Source organism: Delphinapterus leucas, chromosome 15, assembly GCF_059928025.1.
Source record: "Delphinapterus leucas isolate spDelLeu-1000000601 "Yukka" chromosome 15, BTC_Dleu_Yukka2, whole genome shotgun sequence".
NCBI classification, from domain to species: domain Eukaryota; kingdom Metazoa; phylum Chordata; class Mammalia; order Artiodactyla; family Monodontidae; genus Delphinapterus; species Delphinapterus leucas.
The window spans coordinates 14,318,479-14,336,442 of record NC_143143.1 but is presented as its reverse complement, the minus strand read 5'-3'; the positions used below and the strand labels follow the sequence as shown (position 1 = coordinate 14,336,442).

At 39.7% G+C, this 17,964-nt stretch overlaps 1 protein-coding gene across 5 annotated transcripts in view; it reads left to right on the top strand.

Annotated features, from left to right (window-relative positions):
- LOC111182070 (S-adenosyl-L-methionine-dependent tRNA 4-demethylwyosine synthase TYW1) overlaps positions 1–17,964 on the top strand; it is a 276,237-nt gene that overhangs the window by 144,079 nt on the left and 114,194 nt on the right. For all 5 annotated transcript variants that reach the window (XR_016387776.1, XM_022588137.2, XM_089895820.1 and 2 more), the window contains one exon: positions 4,058–4,193. Coding sequence is in view for 4 of the 5 variants with exons in the window: in XM_022588137.2 (XP_022443845.2) it covers positions 4,058–4,193 (136 nt within the window). In the remaining variant the exon portion in view is untranslated. The remainder of the gene's footprint in view (positions 1–4,057; positions 4,194–17,964) is intronic.

Below are 17,964 nucleotides of genomic sequence, written 5' to 3'. Positions count from 1 at the left end.
AACGTTTTTTTGCCCCCAGTAAATAGTATTTTTATTCTCATGTCAAAAAAGTATTTCTAGGGAATTTCCTGGTGGTCCAATGGTGAGGACTCCATGGTTCCAGTGCTGGGGGCCTGGGTTCAGTCCCTGGTTCGGGGAAGCTAAAATCCTGCAAGCTGCATGGCGCGGCCAAAAAGAAAAAAGAGTGTTTCTATGATATGCATTAACAATACAAAAATATTTTGAATACTGCAGTGGCCTTTTTTTCTCCCAAGACTTCTTGCAACAGTACACTAGAATATTTGATTTTTGGATTCTGAGAAGCCAGTGGCTAAAGTAGAAACGGAAGGCTTTTGTTGAGGGGTATGTGTGGGTACGGGGATGGCCCTTTTTCTTTGGATCCAGGCTCTGTACAGTAAAGAGGAGGCAAAAAACAACTAAGTTAAATTACAAAAAGATTTGTCTTTTAAGGCTCAGGATTGAAACTTAGCTTAGAAATGGGTTAAAGTAGGCTGTGGTGGAGACCCACTGTTCCTCAGAAAATTATCTGAACTGCAATATGAACAGTAAGATTTGTGATGTGTTAACATGTCCTTATTCCATTCCAACTTCTCCAGCTCTGCAAACTAGTAGCCTGCAGTCGTGGTAAAAACCAGTAGCCTGGCAGCCAGGGGAAGGGACAAAACAGAGTTGGAACTCTTTCAAAGTCCCATTCCTGGAGAACTGTCATTATATGGTATGTGTGGCAGTTCCCTGGAAACTCTCACTCACGGGGGTTGTGTTTGTTACAAGTGACTCAGAGTTTGTCCAGCACCGAAAGCCTTTCTCTCCGGTGTTTCTCATAAGCAATTATCAGTAATTGTTTAACTTCACAGCTGCCTGAGGCAGCAGTAACCACTGGGGCAAACAGGAAGCTAACCAAATACTTAAAAGGAAAAGCCAGGGAATGAGATGTTTGTAGGGGACTTTGAGAAGCTCCAGCATGTTCCTGGAAATCTAGAAGACCATGTACACGGGCAGGGCTGTGGGTATGCCAGGGAAGACTTGAAAAGGCCCTATATGCGCACCTCCACTTGATATATTGATGTCTTGAGCAGGTAGACAGTGAAAGCTAAGGCACAGTTGTCAAATGCCTGCCTGGACATCGAAGGCGTGCCCTAATATACACACATAGAGCCCTTCAGCAAAGGCTAGGAGACTTATTGATTGAAGTCATTTAAGGATATCTCTGTCTAATCCTTACCTGACCACTAAGCTAATCAAACAGGGATTTTAGTGGTTAAACACAACCAAGAATACAGAATTTACCAAATTAGTTCAGTAACAACAAAAACAGCAAGCAGACAGAAAAGAAAAAAAAAAACAAAACACCCCTGGGTTGGGAGATACCTGATTTAGAATTGCCAAATAATATTATTTAAAATGTCCAGCTTTCGTAAAAAAAAAAAACCACCATGAACTAGACACAGAAACAAGAGACTGTGGCCCATAACACAGGGAAGGAAACAGCTAATAGAAACTGTCCCTTTTTTGGATAGATTTCACATATAAGTATTGGATATTTGGGTCACTTCGGTTATTTTTTTGTCCAATAGCATCAAAGTTACTATTGAAGCCTCTAGATTTCTTGAAAACATAAATCTCTCTCCCTTTTTTCCTTTCGATAGAGATGAGGAGGTTTCATTCTAGGTAGGATCTTGATATGATTATTGATTATTCTGGGTAGAATGAGGCCTAATCTCTACAGAAAGGGAAGAAGGGAGAGGGATTTTTATGTTCAATTGCAGTGTTTTTCTATATATGATCATTCATAACTCAGAGATTTAAAATTAGCAGGATGAAGGGTCATCACAAAAATCATATCAAGATTCATAGGGTATTTTCACTGGGGATTGGGCTCAGAGTTATATATCCCTTTTATTGTATAGTCCTTTTTAATTGTTCTCAACAGCAATGTGAGATTCTGAGACACAGGAATTATTATGATGGTTTTAAGGATATAACTAAAATGATCCTATCTCTGAATAGAATGGAGACAGACAAATGACTGTGCTTGGAGCCTCATCACCTGTCACGGGGAACAGAGACCAATAGCAGGCAGACATAAGATCCCTGAGGCTCAGAAAATCTCTCCAGTGTCCTTTTACTCCTTTTGAGCCCCTTAGGAATGAGCTCTACAGTTCCCTGGGGTTTTCCTCTTCTCCATTCTTCCTCTGATCCCTGGCCAAAGAGCTATAAAATTCCTGATGATAGCATCTCAGACATTTAGTAATGTCAAAAATTCCTTATGGCTAGTGTCAATGTCCAGGACTATTTTTTTTTTTTTTTTTTTTTCAAAATGGTGGTGGTTTGTAAGACATCTATGGCCTTTGGAATTTACTGTTCATACTCTTGAAGTAGTTATGGAGGTGTAGTGAAAAGGTCAGGCCAGTTCCCATTTTGCATCAGGCAGCTTTATGACAAAGTCCTGTGAGTATCAGACAATGATAGCCAGCCGTATTCATTAAGACAATCTTTTTTATGTTTGTAAAACATGAAATCCAGTTAAAGTAGCTTGTCTGTTATTAAAGGGGCCCCCAGCAAAAGGGGTGGTGAGACAGAATGCTGCCATTACAGTATGCTGTTGCTTTGCATTTCCAGTAATTGATGTCCTTTGCTCAGTAGTGACACATTATTGAACTTTTAAGGATTCTGTTATATCAGTGTTGGAGAGGGATTAAAGCAATGAGAGTCTGCCAGTGTTTTAATCGTTCTTTCCTAACTTTGGTCAGAGCTTCTCCTCTTTTAACAGCTTTGGGTTTAGGCCCTTCTGGTTTTTCCATGTGTCCCTAAGCCAGATGATTACAAGCATTTGTTTGGCCTACATTTCCTTAAAAGTTCTGTCAGCTGAAGTCAACAGTATCCACTAAAAAGTAGCTTGAAGTGTCTACCTGTATGGCTGGATGAAAAGAAAAATAGAGCTCCTGTCCTTCAAGGTCTTCCACTCAAAGATTGGTAAGGCCAATACTGATAGATATAAAAAGCTCATAAACCACTTTGATGGTGAATGTTATGGCATGTGAATTATGTGGCAGTTTTTAAATGCCTAGACTTTGAAACAAAAAATGTATAACATTCTAGGGGTAAATACAAATTATGGAATAGTTATAGCAAATTAAGAATGGGAGAATTTGGTCAGAGGATTATTAAGGGGGAATTTCTTTCTACTTCGAAATTCATTGAAGAGAGTGAATTATGAGACCTATTTGAAGGGAGAACAGAGAGGCTCTGGGAAAAAGTACAATCTGGGCTTAAAACATAATTGGCAAGAAATCTGGTAGATGATGACATTGTGAAATGAGTCAGTGAATTTGAGCGAAGTGGAGAATGAGTGGTACTCATGGATGCGGATTAAGAAGGCAAAGAAAGATAAGAATCTACAACATACATTTTTCTTCTGGGTTGTGCTCTTTTGTAAGTGCTTGGCTGCTCTTTTTCTAACTCTGCATTGCTTACGGCTCCCTGATACGGGTCATTGTTCGCCCACACAGGGCTTGACTTTAAACCCACTCCTGCTCTCAGAGGCATAGGTGAGGCATTGGTGTGGCTCTGTGCCCTTAAAGAAGCCTTGTTCTTGTGCCTTAGAAAACATCCATCAGCAAATTGATGATGGGAGGTGGCCCGTCAGCACAGACCCCTGTAGAAGTCTTAAGTGGCAGAGTTTATGAAGAAACTTTGGTCTGAGAACCCCTTGTAATTGTGCTGAGCTGATGGTGCCAGACCTAAAGCCTGATCTTGTTTTATTTTCCACTAAAATGTAGTGTTTGAAGAGAGACTAATTTTAAGTAATCCAATGTTTTCAGTTTATTAGGGATGGTGTCCAGTCATTTTAAAAAATAACCAACTGACATCCCATTCTGTCACATTAAAATCATGGCTTCAATCTTCTGGGAGAAGCAGAACCCTCTAGACCCCAGTGAAATGTTTAACCATCACATCTATTACAGATTGTAAATTTAACATCATGAAAAGCCCGACTTAGGCATAATTTTCTTCTTCTATTGTTGTTGTTTTTTTTTTTTAATTTTAAATTATCAAGGAACCTCAAACCAGTTACCCAGCTATACGTCAGTGTGGACGCCAGCACCAAAGAGAGCCTGAAGAAAATTGACCGCCCGCTCTTCAAGGATTTCTGGCAAAGATTCCTCGACAGTTTAAAAGCCTTGGCTGCAAAGGTAAGAATCATGACATCTTTAAAAAAGGATTTTTTTTTCCTTTAAAAAAAAAAAAAGACTAAAATCTTCAACTTTTTTCTAGACTTCCACTTTTATTATTCAGTAAATATTTATCGAGTTCCTCTTAAGTTTCTAGCACTCTGCCTTATATATATTATATGTCCTTCACGTATTTCAGGAGAGAGATGCACACTCCCAAAGCTAATTAATAAAACACGGGTAAGCGCAGTACATAGCAACCCTAGAAGAGGTGTCAGCAAATAGTATATGTTTAAATATGAAGTTAATTTTCCTGAATTTCTAGAACAAAATTTCCTACCCAATAAGGAACTCAACCCCAGAATGTCCGACCCCAGTGTCTTTTCCTGCAAACAGTTGCCCCTTCTTAAATCTTCCTATTCTTTTAGACCTAAGGTACCTTCTGGTTCTTCTTTTCCATTGGCCCCTATGTCAATAGTTGGTATTTTCTGTTAGTTCTACCTCTTGTAGCCATTTCCCCTTTTCTGTTCTCTTTGCTTCTACCCTGCAGTTCCCCTTGGTTTACCCAAATCTAACTGATACTGACAGTCACTACAGGAGCTTAAAAAATTACAGTTTCCTATTCCTAGGAGGATTTGAGAATCTGCATTTTAAACATCTCGGGTGATTTTTGATGTGCAGCCAAATATATGGAAGTCACTGTCCCAGAAAACCTGCCTTTCTCTCCTTTGCCCGGCACTTACTGTGGCATTCCCACCCCGTCGCCGTCCGGCTGCAGTGAACGTTTCCAGACTCATCTTTCACCATGTTCCCCAGGAATGCTACACAGCCCTGCTTGTCTTGCTATTTCTGCAGGTGTGCCCAGCACTTGTCCCGAGTCCTTGGTTGCCTCCTCGGAACCTAGACTGTCCTTTCTTTCCATTTTTTTGACTTGTAGAAATCCTATGCAACCTTCAAGTCTCAGCTTCATTATTACCTCTACTGCGAAGCCGTTTTCAGTTGCAAATAGCTGCCCCTGTCTGCCTTCCCAAGTTTTATATCTGTAAATACACTTCATTTCCTCTGTTTTATCCTAGCTTCTCTCTCCCCAACTGGATTCCTTACTCATGTCTGAATTCTTACACAACATAGTTAATGGTATTTGATAAATGTTTGTTAAAAGAATGAATGAGTGGAGACTCACCCAGAGCTCTATAGTAGTGAGATGTACTCTACCCATTTTCTTGACTTTTCAGCTGATCAGAACTGCCTCGCACCTCCCCCCTCCTGCCCCCTGCTTTTATGCTTGAGAAGTTAAATCAGTGCCTTTTTTGGTGATTAACACTGACATTATTTAAGACATTCAAAATAGGCATTGGTTTCTGATCTGTCTTGGATTATTTATAAAGCTAGCAAGTCAGATGCTTTTTGGTTCCTAAATTTTCTTCGTCTCTGGACTTCACCTTCAGCTGTATCCTCATTGCTTATTGCTGAGACAGGAGATACATAGCATTAAAATCAGAACGGATTTAGATGGAAGTAAACAGCAGGGGCTGGCAGTCTCAAACACATATGAGATTGTTATCTAGACCATATCCTGAGTCGGAGTGTGGAAGATGAGAAATAGGCGTTAGCAGAATGGCTCAATAGGCTCCTTTTTGCCTTTTGGCCAAAATTTTCCACAAAATGAATTCGTATCTTGAAGTTACAAGTAAGCCTTTGGATGTCCAGTTCAGTTGTAAGTACTCTGGATTGACTCATTGATAGTAACGCACTAACTTAAAGTTCTACAATATTTTCTAACCCATGAGCTTCTTACATATAATATCATAATTGTGTCCACGTAACAATAGTTGAAAAAGTTTCCTTGGGCTGTTTAAACTAGCTGCCCTCAGATTAGGGCAATTGCTCTCTAAGCATTTTGTAGCAATGAGTTTATGTTTCTCATTCTTGTATTTTACTGTCATTTAAGAAAGATCTGCAGCAGGAAGCTGCTGTCAAAATAAAAAGTTTTCTTTAAATTAACTCAAGCTATGTTATTTCCTTTTTAATGTCTGATATTATTGGTACATTAGATACTATCAAGAAAGATTTTACTGCTGTTTAATACTGAAAAATAAGACATTTATGTTGTGACTATACTTATTAGCTAGGGTCAAATATATGATCACTGTCATCTGATAATCATTTGAGTTTTTCAATGAAAACTTTGAAATAAAAGTGATATTTGAGATGTTTCAATTAGAACATCCATACTGTTATCTTCTGTTACTTGTTTGAGCTTTAAGTATACCTGAGCAAGAAAAGACATTTGACGAGAAAGAATTTCTTAAACTTTATAAACAAAGAAATCCGATTTTTCCCAAGCTTTTCAGCCTACGTATGATCTAGTACCACCCAAAGTAGAAGAAGGTAGCATATTTTGTTTTATTACTCTTGGCAAGCATAAAGGTTACATTTCAAGATTTTTATCCTTTGTCTAAATGTTCCTTTTCAAATATGAGGGGAGAAATAGATTGGTATTTGAGTATGTGGGGCTAAAAAGCAATTCCATCAAGATAACACAGCATAAAATGTGTTAGCTTCAATTTCCGGACATGGCAGCTACTTGTCGAACAGTCCTTTTTTTAAAAAAAAAAAAAAAGAAATCCGTCTTGTGCAAGACAGCACTGCCTACCTTTGGCAGTAGACTTTTTTTAAAAATAAATTTATTTATTTATTCATTTACTTAATTTTTGGCTGCGTTGGGTCTTTGCTGCTGTACGTGGGTTTTGTCTAGTTGCTGCGGGCGGGGGCTACTCTTTGTTGGCGGTGCATGGGCTTCTCATTGCGGTGGCTTCTCTTGTTGTGGAGCACGGGCTCTAGGCACGTTGTTGTGGCACGTGGGCTCAGTAGTTGTGGCTTGCAGGCTCCAGAGCACAGGCTCAGTAGTTGTGGCGCACAGGCTTAGTTACTCCGCTGATGTGGGATCTTCCTGGACCAGGGCTCGAACCTGTGTCCCCTGCAGTGGCAGGTGGATTCTTCACCACTGCACCACCAGGGAAGCCCTGGCAGTAGACTTTTATCAGAAGTGTGACCAGATGTGTTTCTCTTGGCACATTATTATGCCAAGTTGAAGATCCAGCAGGAAATGGAAGTAATTAATCCTTTTCCACGTTTGAGCAATAATACTGATATTCTTGAAACCTCATGTTGGAAAGACAAAAATAATTTGACCTTAACTCTGATTACAAAAATTACACATTGAATATAGAAATTTGGGGGGAAGTAAAGAGAAATATAAAGGAACAAATGAAGAAGCTACCTATAATTCCAGGACCTTGAGGCAGCTACTACTGACGTTTTGAAGTAGTACTTCTAGTTAATCCTTTGAGGGGGAGAGAGTGATTTGTTTTGCGTATATGATTCAATTTTATATGTTGCTATTTGTTGTTGTTAACATCGGGTCATGAGCAGTTTTGCATGCTATTAAAGTTTCTCTATGACCTTCAGGTTAAAGACAGCATAGTTTTTCATCAGTAACAGTGTGAGATAATACATATATTGGTCTCTGTCCCAAGTTCCTGGCACAGAGTCCCTAAAGCCCTTGTAACTTTCTAAGTGATAAGAGCGTTAGGAGTGTCTTTTATTCTAATAAGGCACCTTGGAATTTTCAGCACCCCCCTGCCACACACACACACACACACACACACACACACACACACACACACACACCCCTCTCTAGAGAGGGGAGATGGGCTGGAAATGAAGTTAATAATTGATTGTGCCTGCGAGAGGAAGCCTCCATAAAAATCCCACTAAGGGGTTTGGGGAGCTTCCAGGTTGGTGAACACATCCGCATATCAGGAGGTTGATGCGTCCCCAGCTCCATGGGGACAGAAGTGCCTGTGCTCAGGACCCTCCTAAGACCTCACATTATGTGTCTCTTCATCTGGTTGTTCATCTGTACCCTTTAATAAACTGGTTAACCTAAGTCAGTGTTTCCCTGAGTTCTGTGAGCTGCTGTAGCAAATTAATCAAACCAGAGGAGGCGGTTATGGGAACCTCTGATTTAGAGCCCATCAACCAGAAGCACAGGTGATAACCTAGACTTGGGACTGGCCTCTCCAGTAGGGTGTAGTCTCAGAATTGAGTTAATTTGTAGGACACCAGCTGGTGTTGCAGAGAATTGCTTGGTGAGGGAAAATCCCCCGCACATTTGGTGACCAGAGGTGTCAGAAGTGAAGTGTTGTGTGTGAGTGGTAAAGCAGACACATGGGAGAGAAGACTGGGTTTTTCCCTCCTCACTCAGTTTCCTGCTTGTTGGCCAGTAGCAGGGTCTCGCAAGACTGTGTTCCAGCCTGCTTCTCCATATCATGGGGGCCTGAGTGTAAATCAGGTTCCTGTCCTGAGCACACCTGAGAGGGGGCCTTGTGCCTCTGCTGCTCTCCAGTTGCAGCATGCACAGTTTGTTACTTTCTAACATTTCTAAAGTCAGATAGCCAGAGATGGCATGTCATATTTAATTGCTAGCATTGTTACTTTCATAAAGGAGAGACATAAAATGATGGTACATAAAATAATTGTGTGTCTTACAATCTAGAATATCTTAGAGTCAATGAAATAGCCTGTCTTCTTCCCTCCCTTTTAGGACAAGCTAATCACCCCTCCATCATTCTGACTGGTTCCCCTGCTTATTGATCTATTTGGTTTATTTCCACCTCCCCTTATCGATGCCAAAGGCTTCTCTTGAGCCTTAGTCCATCTGGCTGGGGTCTGGATATTTGTTTCTTATTATTGTCTTTTCTTAGGCTTTATCGTGCCCTTTACCTTTATCTAACCTGTGTGTACCCTCTCTGTAGGCATGGATCTTCCAGGGTGTTGATTCCAGCCATCTTGGGTTTAATGCCATTTCACCCTCCTCTGGTTGGCTAAAAGGATATTCTGGTTTTAGCCACTTCTGAAATCAGACCAAAACTGCTGACCTTGATCTCTCCCATGGTGTTTTCCAAAGCCAGTGCCTATGAAGTGTTTGGCTTCCCCCAGCCCCAGGAAATTCCCTAGTAAATAGGTTTTCTCCAGACCTGACTTCTGCCTAAGCTTTTTAAGGAAAGATGAACGTGTTGCGTCTTAGGTTCATGTTGAGACATTAAGTGATGTCTAGTAGATCATTGCTTACATGACTTGGGGACTCAGAGGAATGTTGGAGTGTGAATATATAGATTTAGAAGTCATCTCTGTAGCAGTAGATTGCAGGTGAAGGCAAGAAAGTAGATGGAATTATCCAAGAAGTGTCTAAAGAGGGCCAAAGAAGGAAGCTTAGGGAAGACAACTTTTCAAGCTTTCAAGATGAAGAGTGTATATAGAGAGTGACTCTGGAAAGAATTTGATAATGGTGTTGGTACAATCCCATGCAAGTATTGTGTATTACGTACAATTCAAAGAAACAATGAGTTTTCATGAAGATATTGAGGGAAGGTTAAGGGGTGATGAAAAAGAAACTTGGTTTACCAGTTGGCCTCTAATGACTGTGTCAAAAAGAAGTAGAATACAGTGTTTTGCATAGAAACCGTTGTGTAGTGGGTCGAATGGAAGGATGGAAGTGGGGAGAGTGAACAAAAGATATTAATGTAATGAATATTAACCTTTTGAACCCAGAGCAATAATATTGTTTAAAGAAGAAATTAAAGACATTTCCTTTTATGAGGTTAAACATTAGATAACCATATCTGCTAAAAACAAATTAGAAAATAAATATTCCCATAATGAAGAAAATAAGATGACTTATACGCTACCAGAATTCAAAGGTAAAAATACTATTACTATAGTGCTGTTTTTCTTCCAGAGTTTAATTTATGCGTATGTAAGTGTGTGTGTATTTTACTTATAAAATGAGATCATTACTTATTTTTACAACTGTACTTTTTATTTAAAATATCATGAACAACTCTATCAACTTCTGTCACCATACATTATTTTGCCCATTCTTGAACTTTTACATTTATTTATTTTATTTATTTTTTATTTTTTTGTGGTACGCGGGCCTCTCACTGTTGTGGCCTCTCCCGTTGTGGAGCACAGGCTCCAGGCGCACAGGCTCAGCGGCATGGCTCACGGGTGTAGCCGCTCCGCGGCATGTGGGATCTTCCCGGACCAGGGCACGAACCCGTGTCCCCTGCATCGGCAGGCGGAATCTCAACCACTGCGCCACCAGGGAAGCCCCTTACATTTATTTTTGATTTGACTATTTTTGAACTTTATACAAATAGAACCATTTATTATGTATTCCTTTGTGTTTGATTTTTTTTTTTGCTCAGTACCCTGTTTGAGATTTCTCCGTGACGTTATATGCAACAATTCATTCATTTTTACTGCTATATAGTATATGACTATACAACAAACTATTCAGTGTTTCTACCATTGGTGGACATTTGAATTGTTTTATGTTTTTCACTATTATGAATAATTTTTATGGACATTCTTGTAGATATATAAATATACCTGCATTTCTGTTGGGTAAATATGTAGAGCGGAATTGTTAGATTACAGGGTAAGTGTACATCCCACTTTAGTAGATACTACCAGTTTTCCAAAGTAATTGTACTGATTTATATTTCTCCCAGCGGTGTGTGAGAAGGCCAGTTGTTCTACATTCTCTGACATCCCCCCCACTTTAAAATTTAGCCATCTTCATTGTTGTTTAGTGATATTTCACTGTAGTTTTAGGTTGCATTTCCCCAGTGAATACCTTTCAATTTGAATACTTTTACAGATGCTGATTGGCCATTTGGCTATCCTTTTTATGTGAATTATGTGTTCAATTCTTTTGTTCCTTATTTATTTGGATTATTGTTGATTTTTTATTGACTTGTAGATGTTCTAAAATATATTCTGGATACAAGAGCTTTGTCAGATACATGTTTTCAAGATACCTTCTAGTCTGTCTTTGCCTTTTTACTCTTAATGATATATTTTGATAAACAGAAGTTCTTAATTTTAACAAAGCCCAATTTATTAATTTGTTGAAGTTTTATGGTTAGTGCTTTTCATGTCCTGTTTATGAAATCTTTGTCTACCCCAAGGTCATGAAGATATTTTCTTATTTTTTTTTTGTAAAAGCTTTATTTTTCTTTCACATTTGGGACTATGAATCATCTCAAATTAATTTTTTTAGGGTAATTTGAGGAGGGTTTATTTAGTAAGGCCTTAATTATAAAAGTGTGTGGAAGGAATAGAGGAACCATTGGAATTGTGCCAAGGATCCTGGGGCCAGCAGCACCAGAGTATTACCATCCGCACAGGTGTCCAACAAGAGGGGGATTGATTGCTAATATGAGTGGCTGACACTTACCAAATATTGGGTGGAGAGAGCTTTAAGCTTCCCCTTGTCCGTTTTTGCATTCTGATAGAAGTTTAGGGCATATTTCTGGACAAAGCTCTTAGGGGATACAGTTTTGGTAAGAGGGAGCAAAGAGTTAATTCAAAACTCTTGTTCATGCTTTTGCCCATAGGTAGATGAGGATTAGGTAGGCTGGGAGCTGGTCCTTCTTGAGGGGATTCTCTGACCTGGGGAGGCCTAGCTAGACCAAAGTACAGCCCAAAGGAAGGAGTAAGTGGTTTGGGGCAATTCTGCTGAGGGTCTGAAGGACAAAGTCTTGTCTTGGGGATACCTTTTTCTTTTTTTTAAGGAAAAAATTTTTTTTTCAATTTTATTGAGAAATAATTGACATATATCACTGTATCAGTTTAAGGCCTGTAGCCTGATTGTTTGAGTTACATGTATTGTGAAATGTTTGCCACATCCATCTTTTTATGTTTTTATGATGTTATCATTCTTTTGCTTCCACTCAGAGAACTGGCCCTTTAGCATTTCTTGTAAGGCAGGTCTGGTGGTGATAAACTCCCCCAGGTTTTGTATGTTTGGGAAAATCTTTCTCTCTCTCTGTGTCTGAAGGACGGCCTTACGGGGTATAGAATTCTTGGTTGACAGTTATTTTCTTTCAGTATTTTGAATATGACAGCTCATTCTCTCCTGGCCTGAAAAGTTTCTGTTGCAAAATTCACTGATTGTTTCATGGGAGTTCCCTTGTGAGTTCTCTTTTTTCTCTCACCACTCTTAAAATTCTTTCTTTGACTTTTGGCAATTTAATTATAATGTGTCTGGGTGTGATCCTGTTCAATTCAACCTGTTTGCGTCCTTTGGGCCTCATGGATCTGGATGTTCATTTCTCTCCCGAGGTTAGGAAGTTTTCAGCCATTATTGCTTTAAATATACTTTCTGTCCCTCTATCTTTCTCTTGTCTTTATGGAATTCCCATAATGCGAATATTGTTTATTTTCATGGTATCCCATAATTCCTGTAGGCTTCCTTCAATTTTTCATTTTTTTCCCCTTTTTGTTCCTTTGACAGTTTCCAATGTTCTGTCCTCCAAGTTGCTTATTATTTTGTTTTGTTTTCTTTTTTAAATGTGCGGTAAGTCTAATTTTGAAACTCTTTATTGAATTGTTTAGTTCAGTTACTCTATTTTTCAGTTCTAGGATTTCTGTTTGGGTTTCTTCGATGGTTACTGTTTCCTTGTTGAACTTCTCATTTTGTCCATGCATTGTTTTCTTAATTTTGTTTAGTTGTCGTTCTGTGTTTTCTTGTAGATCTTGTAGTTAAGAGGATTATTCTGAATTCTTTGTGTGATAGTTCATCAGTCTCCATTTCTTTAGAGTCAGTTGTTGGAGCTATTAGTTTCTTTTGGTGGTTTCATATTTACCTGACTTTTGACGATCCTTGGTTCCTTACATATTTTTCTATGCATTTGAGTAATTGGGCTCTTCTTCCAGACTTCACAGGTTTGCTCTGGCAGAGACAGTTCTTCACCAGGCAGCTCAGTTTGGGTTTCTGGGTGTATCTTCCAGTAATGTCCTTGGGCAGCTGGGGCCTGCTATTCTGGTCTGTTTCAGGTGAGGCACTTGTTTGAGCTCTGAGAATGGGGATGGGGGCAGAGTGCCACTGCCTGAGAAGTTTGTATAGGGCTGCTGGCTTGGTTCCCCACACAAGTGAGGCTGGAGGAGGGGCTCCATGCTTGCCTGGATCCTCTGATCAGGCTTACTCAATGGTCCTGACTGTGTACTATATTCTGTAGTAGATGGGGGCTGTGAATTAGCTTCCCTGCCCTGGCAGGCCAGCCAGATGGGATCCAGGTCCCATATAGCTGGTTGTTTGGGGGCCTGAATCAGGCCAGAGTGTGCACTGAATTTCCTGGTCAGGGAAGGCCATCGGTTTTGTTCTGCAGGTCAGGGAGGCATGGGCTGTGTTCTCTGTTCAGTGCCGCTGTACATAGGACCATTGAATGGGCTGTGCAGCTTCCCCTGTGCTCTGGTCAGACTCCCTGGTTGGACAGGCTGAAGGCTGTATTCAGCAATAAGTGGGCCTGTGAATTAGATCCCCAGCCTGGGTGCAGCGGGAGAAGAAGCTCTAAAACTGGTAAAGCTTTTTGTTGTCACACCCCAGGTTTCCTGACTGAGCAGGGCCATTGGCTTTGGTCTGCAGACTCTCGGCTCTGCCTGCCCACCTCTCTGCTGGAGTCCTTCTGGACTGCACAGCTTCCAGGTGTTGTCACCAGCCCTTCTGGTCAGATGAGGCTGGAGGACACTGTTCACAGTGGATGGGATTGTGATTCAGCTCCTCACTTGGGCACAGGCAAACTGGGCTCTAGGGCAGCAAAACTCCTTGTTTGAGGATCCGAATCAGGCAGATCTGCCCCCCACCAAGTTCCCTGGTCAGAGCGCACCCTGGGTGCTCTGCAGGTGAGCAGAGCCGCTGGTTGGGGTCACTGCCTGGACACTGCAGGTATGAAGTCAGTCTCCCAAGATCCACATGCTGGTTGTTGCAGGCCCCTCCCCGCTTCTCTGTGACAGTCAGATTCTGAGTGTTTGGGCCGGAAGATTCCCTGCAGTCCCCTTGGTGCAGTATCAGAGTAGGGGCTCCCACAAAGTGACCCATTTTGCTGGGGGCAGGGAGGATGCTGCCTGTCCCCGCTGGGTTCTCTTCCTATTGGAGGAACTGGAGACTTAGGAGACCCCTCTGTGTGCTGCTGCACTACCCTGGGGTAGGGGCAGTGTGGTCAACGTGCAGCCCCTTCTCTTACCTTCTATCGCAGTCTGTCTTGGTCTCTGTGGTGCAGGGGGTGCTTCAGCCTCACCCCCGTGTTCTAGGATTCTCTCAGTGGTGTCTTGTTTTTGAGTAGTTGTTAGTAGTTCTTCTGAGAGGGAGTGAAGTCAGGAACAACCTCTGTTGTCCTCTTGGTGGTGTCACCCTCAGATACATTTTTATATGTGGTATAACGTAGCAAGTCACGGTTAATTCAAACTTCTGAAATCAGGTACTCTGAGTCTTCCAGCTTTTTCCTTCAAGATCTAGTCGTCTTTCTCTTTGTGAATTCTGCCTTTGGTGATGTGTTTAAAAAGTCCTCACCCACCTCTCCTGGGTTATAAAAATATTTATGCATATTTTCCTGTTCTTTCATGGCCTGATTTTTAAAAACTTGACTCTTTAATCCAACTGGGATACAATTTTGTATTCACTTTTATTTAGTTATCCAGGATCATTTATTGAATAATTCATCCTTTATGCATTGATGTGATAAGCTTATTGTATACTGAAACTTATATCAGTGCCAGTTCATTCCAAGGAGATGCTATATGTGTTGATTTTGACCTTTTTTTCCATTAACAGTGTGTCACAGACGTTTTTCCACAGTAGTACATGTAACACTTCAGCACTGGTCTTATTGTCTGGGTACTATCTTATTCTGTGGGTCTAACAATTTAATTTGCAGGTCTTGTCTTTGGTGGCTTTCCCTTTCTCTGTCCTCCTCCTCCTCCCCCCCAGTCTGTTTCCAGCACTTACGTGCCAGCGGTGCCTTGTGCTATCTTGTAACACGCCATCATAGTGCTTACCACAGTGGGTTGTGATTGCTTAGTTAATTGTCTTTCTTCTTGCAAACTGAAAGGTCCCAGAGAGAAGGCACAGTGTATGTCATGTCATTTTTGCTCTCCCAGCTCTTATCACAGTGTGACACACAATAGCCACAGGATAAATGTTTGGTGAATGAGCAAATTAGATTTATCTCCTTTCCTTTTGATGTATATTTCATCGTTAACCAACAGTCTGTCTTGTGTAGCAGTTAAGAGCTTGGGATTCTTAAATAAGACTGCTCATGTTGGAGTCCTGTCTCTACCACTTCCTGGCTAATATTGGTCAAGAGACTCAGTTTTCTCATCTGTAAAATGGGGTTAATAGCAGTGCTGACCTCATAAGGTCTAGACAGAAACATCTAAAAACATCATGGGGTGCTTGTGTTTATGTTTTAAAGTATAATGCCCTCTATCCCCAATTTTGTAGGTATGATTAAATATTTTGGAGATGTAAAAAATAGAGTAAATAAGATGGTAAATACCAATATAACTACCATCTAGCTTAAGAAATAAAACATTATAAATTCAGTTGCAGAACCTCTTTTCTTTCATATTTCCTTTCCTTCCCTCTATTTCAGAGATAATCTGTGTCCTGTATTTGGTGTTTATCATTCTATGCCATTTTTATACTTCACTCTATATTTACAACTTTGTAAACAACAGAGCTGTTTTTCATATCTTAAAACCGTATATAATAGTATCATCATAGCATTCTGCAAGCTCTTCTTGTTTTGAGCATTAGAAAAAATCAAATTCACCATTTTAACTATTTTTACATGTATAGTTCAGTGGTATTAAGAACGTTCACATTGTTGTTGAATCATCACCACAGTCCGTTTCCAGCGTTTTTTATCTTCCCAAACTGAAACTACACATCCATTAAGCAATAACTCCCCATTCCCTGCCCCCCCACCGCCTTTTTTATTGTTTATTTGTTTAATATTATATTTGTGGATTTACTCATGCTGATACATTTAGCTTTTGAGACACTGTAACTGCTCTATAAGCTTTCCATCTTATAAATATTCTACAATGTATTATTCATTCTCCTGTGGATGGGCATTTGAGTTTTTCTGAAGTTTTCAACTCTGCAGTGAACATTACTGAAAGTGTTTCTTTGTATACACATGCAGTAGTTTCTTTAGGCTCCATACCCAGGAGTGAAAATTGCTGGATTGTAGGATATACACATCTTCCATTTAACTAGATTTTTTCAAAGTACTCAGGAGAGTGGCTTTGGAGACCAGTGTATTCGGGTTTCCATTTTCTGTCCTCACAAATACGTGGTATTGTCAGCTTTTAAGATATATACATCTTCCATTTAACTAGATTTTTTTCAAAGTACTCAGCTTTTTAACATTTTTAAGTTTTAATGTATTGTCATGCTTTTTTAAGTTTTGCCAGTCTGATGAATATGACTTGGTATCCATCAGGACTTGTGGTTTTTATTTTACGTTCCTCTATTTAGTGGGGTGAATATCTGTGGGATGTCCTCCACCACCTGCAGGCTTGGCTGTAACCCTGGTCACCTTGCACCTGGCACCTGGCAGAGCGCTCTCCGGTGGGCCATTGCTGCAGCTCAAGGCGGTAAAGTGTGGAAGATGTTATTAGTTGGATAGTCCGATGCTCTTGCTATAGTGAACTCCTTCACTGGCAAGAGTCCATCCGGATTCTCAACATCGATAGTAGTACCTAGACAGTACACACGTGGCCTACTGCGTTCTGGGGCCACAATGCCTATGTTTGAATTCTGGGTCCACCCCTCAGAGCTTTGTGATCTTAGGCGCAGCATCCCTGTGCTTCAGTTCCTTTATCTGTAAGATGGGGATAAAGGAGCACTTACCTCATAGGCTTGTTTTGAGGATTAAAGGAATTATTGTGGAAAGTGCTTACTGGAATGGCCTATAAAACAGAGTAAGACTTAATAAATGAAAACTTATTTATAAGCCTCCAAAATGGTTTGGTGAGAATTTATAATCTGTCATGTTGAGGACTTTATGTCCTCAGTTTTTAAAATATATATTCTTTTAAATAAAAATTATTCAGCTGACTTAAATTTATATCTGTTTTGAGTATGTACATTTTAAAGTATTCTGAGTTTACCTGGTCTCTGCTTTGAATGTTTATTCTCAAGACCAGAAATTGTTTGTTTATTTTAACTCTGTAACTCTCTCTAAGCAGGAGAACTTCACTGCAGAAGGGAGGTTCTGAAAATAATTTTGATACAAATATCTGTAGTACATCATCTTCCCTGTTGCCTTACTTCATATGTATTTATCTGTGGATCATTTTTTATCTTGAATTTTAAAATGGAACAAATATTGGTAATACTTGAAGCAAGTATATATAGACACATGCATACACATATGTGTATACACGTGTGTGCATATATATTTTGGTGGCATCTCCATATTTATTTACATATATGTATAAAGTATGTATATATAAAATATATATTTTTTGCAGTAGCTTCAAATAAAAAAATGTAAGTTCCCAAACACTGGAAACTGTAATGATCACCATATGAAAAAAATTCTGTTTCCCTCTTAGACTTATCTTCATGAATCATCATTTTGCTTCATGATCTGTTAATGTTAGAGGGATATGATCCCTTGATTTTGCCTGTAGACCTCATAAAAATACTAGTCAATTATCTTGTTTCTTTCCTTAAATATTTCTCAGTTGTATAATGGTGTATTTTGGGATAAGGATAGTTCTGAAAAAAAGATTTTTAAGTGAAGTCTTAAAATAAAGGTAATAAAGTGAGGAAAGTTTAAAAAGTACTGAATTTAATGAAAATGATACTACCAATCATTAAGAAAAAGACCAATAAAACAATAGAAAAATAAGCCAAAGATAAAAACCC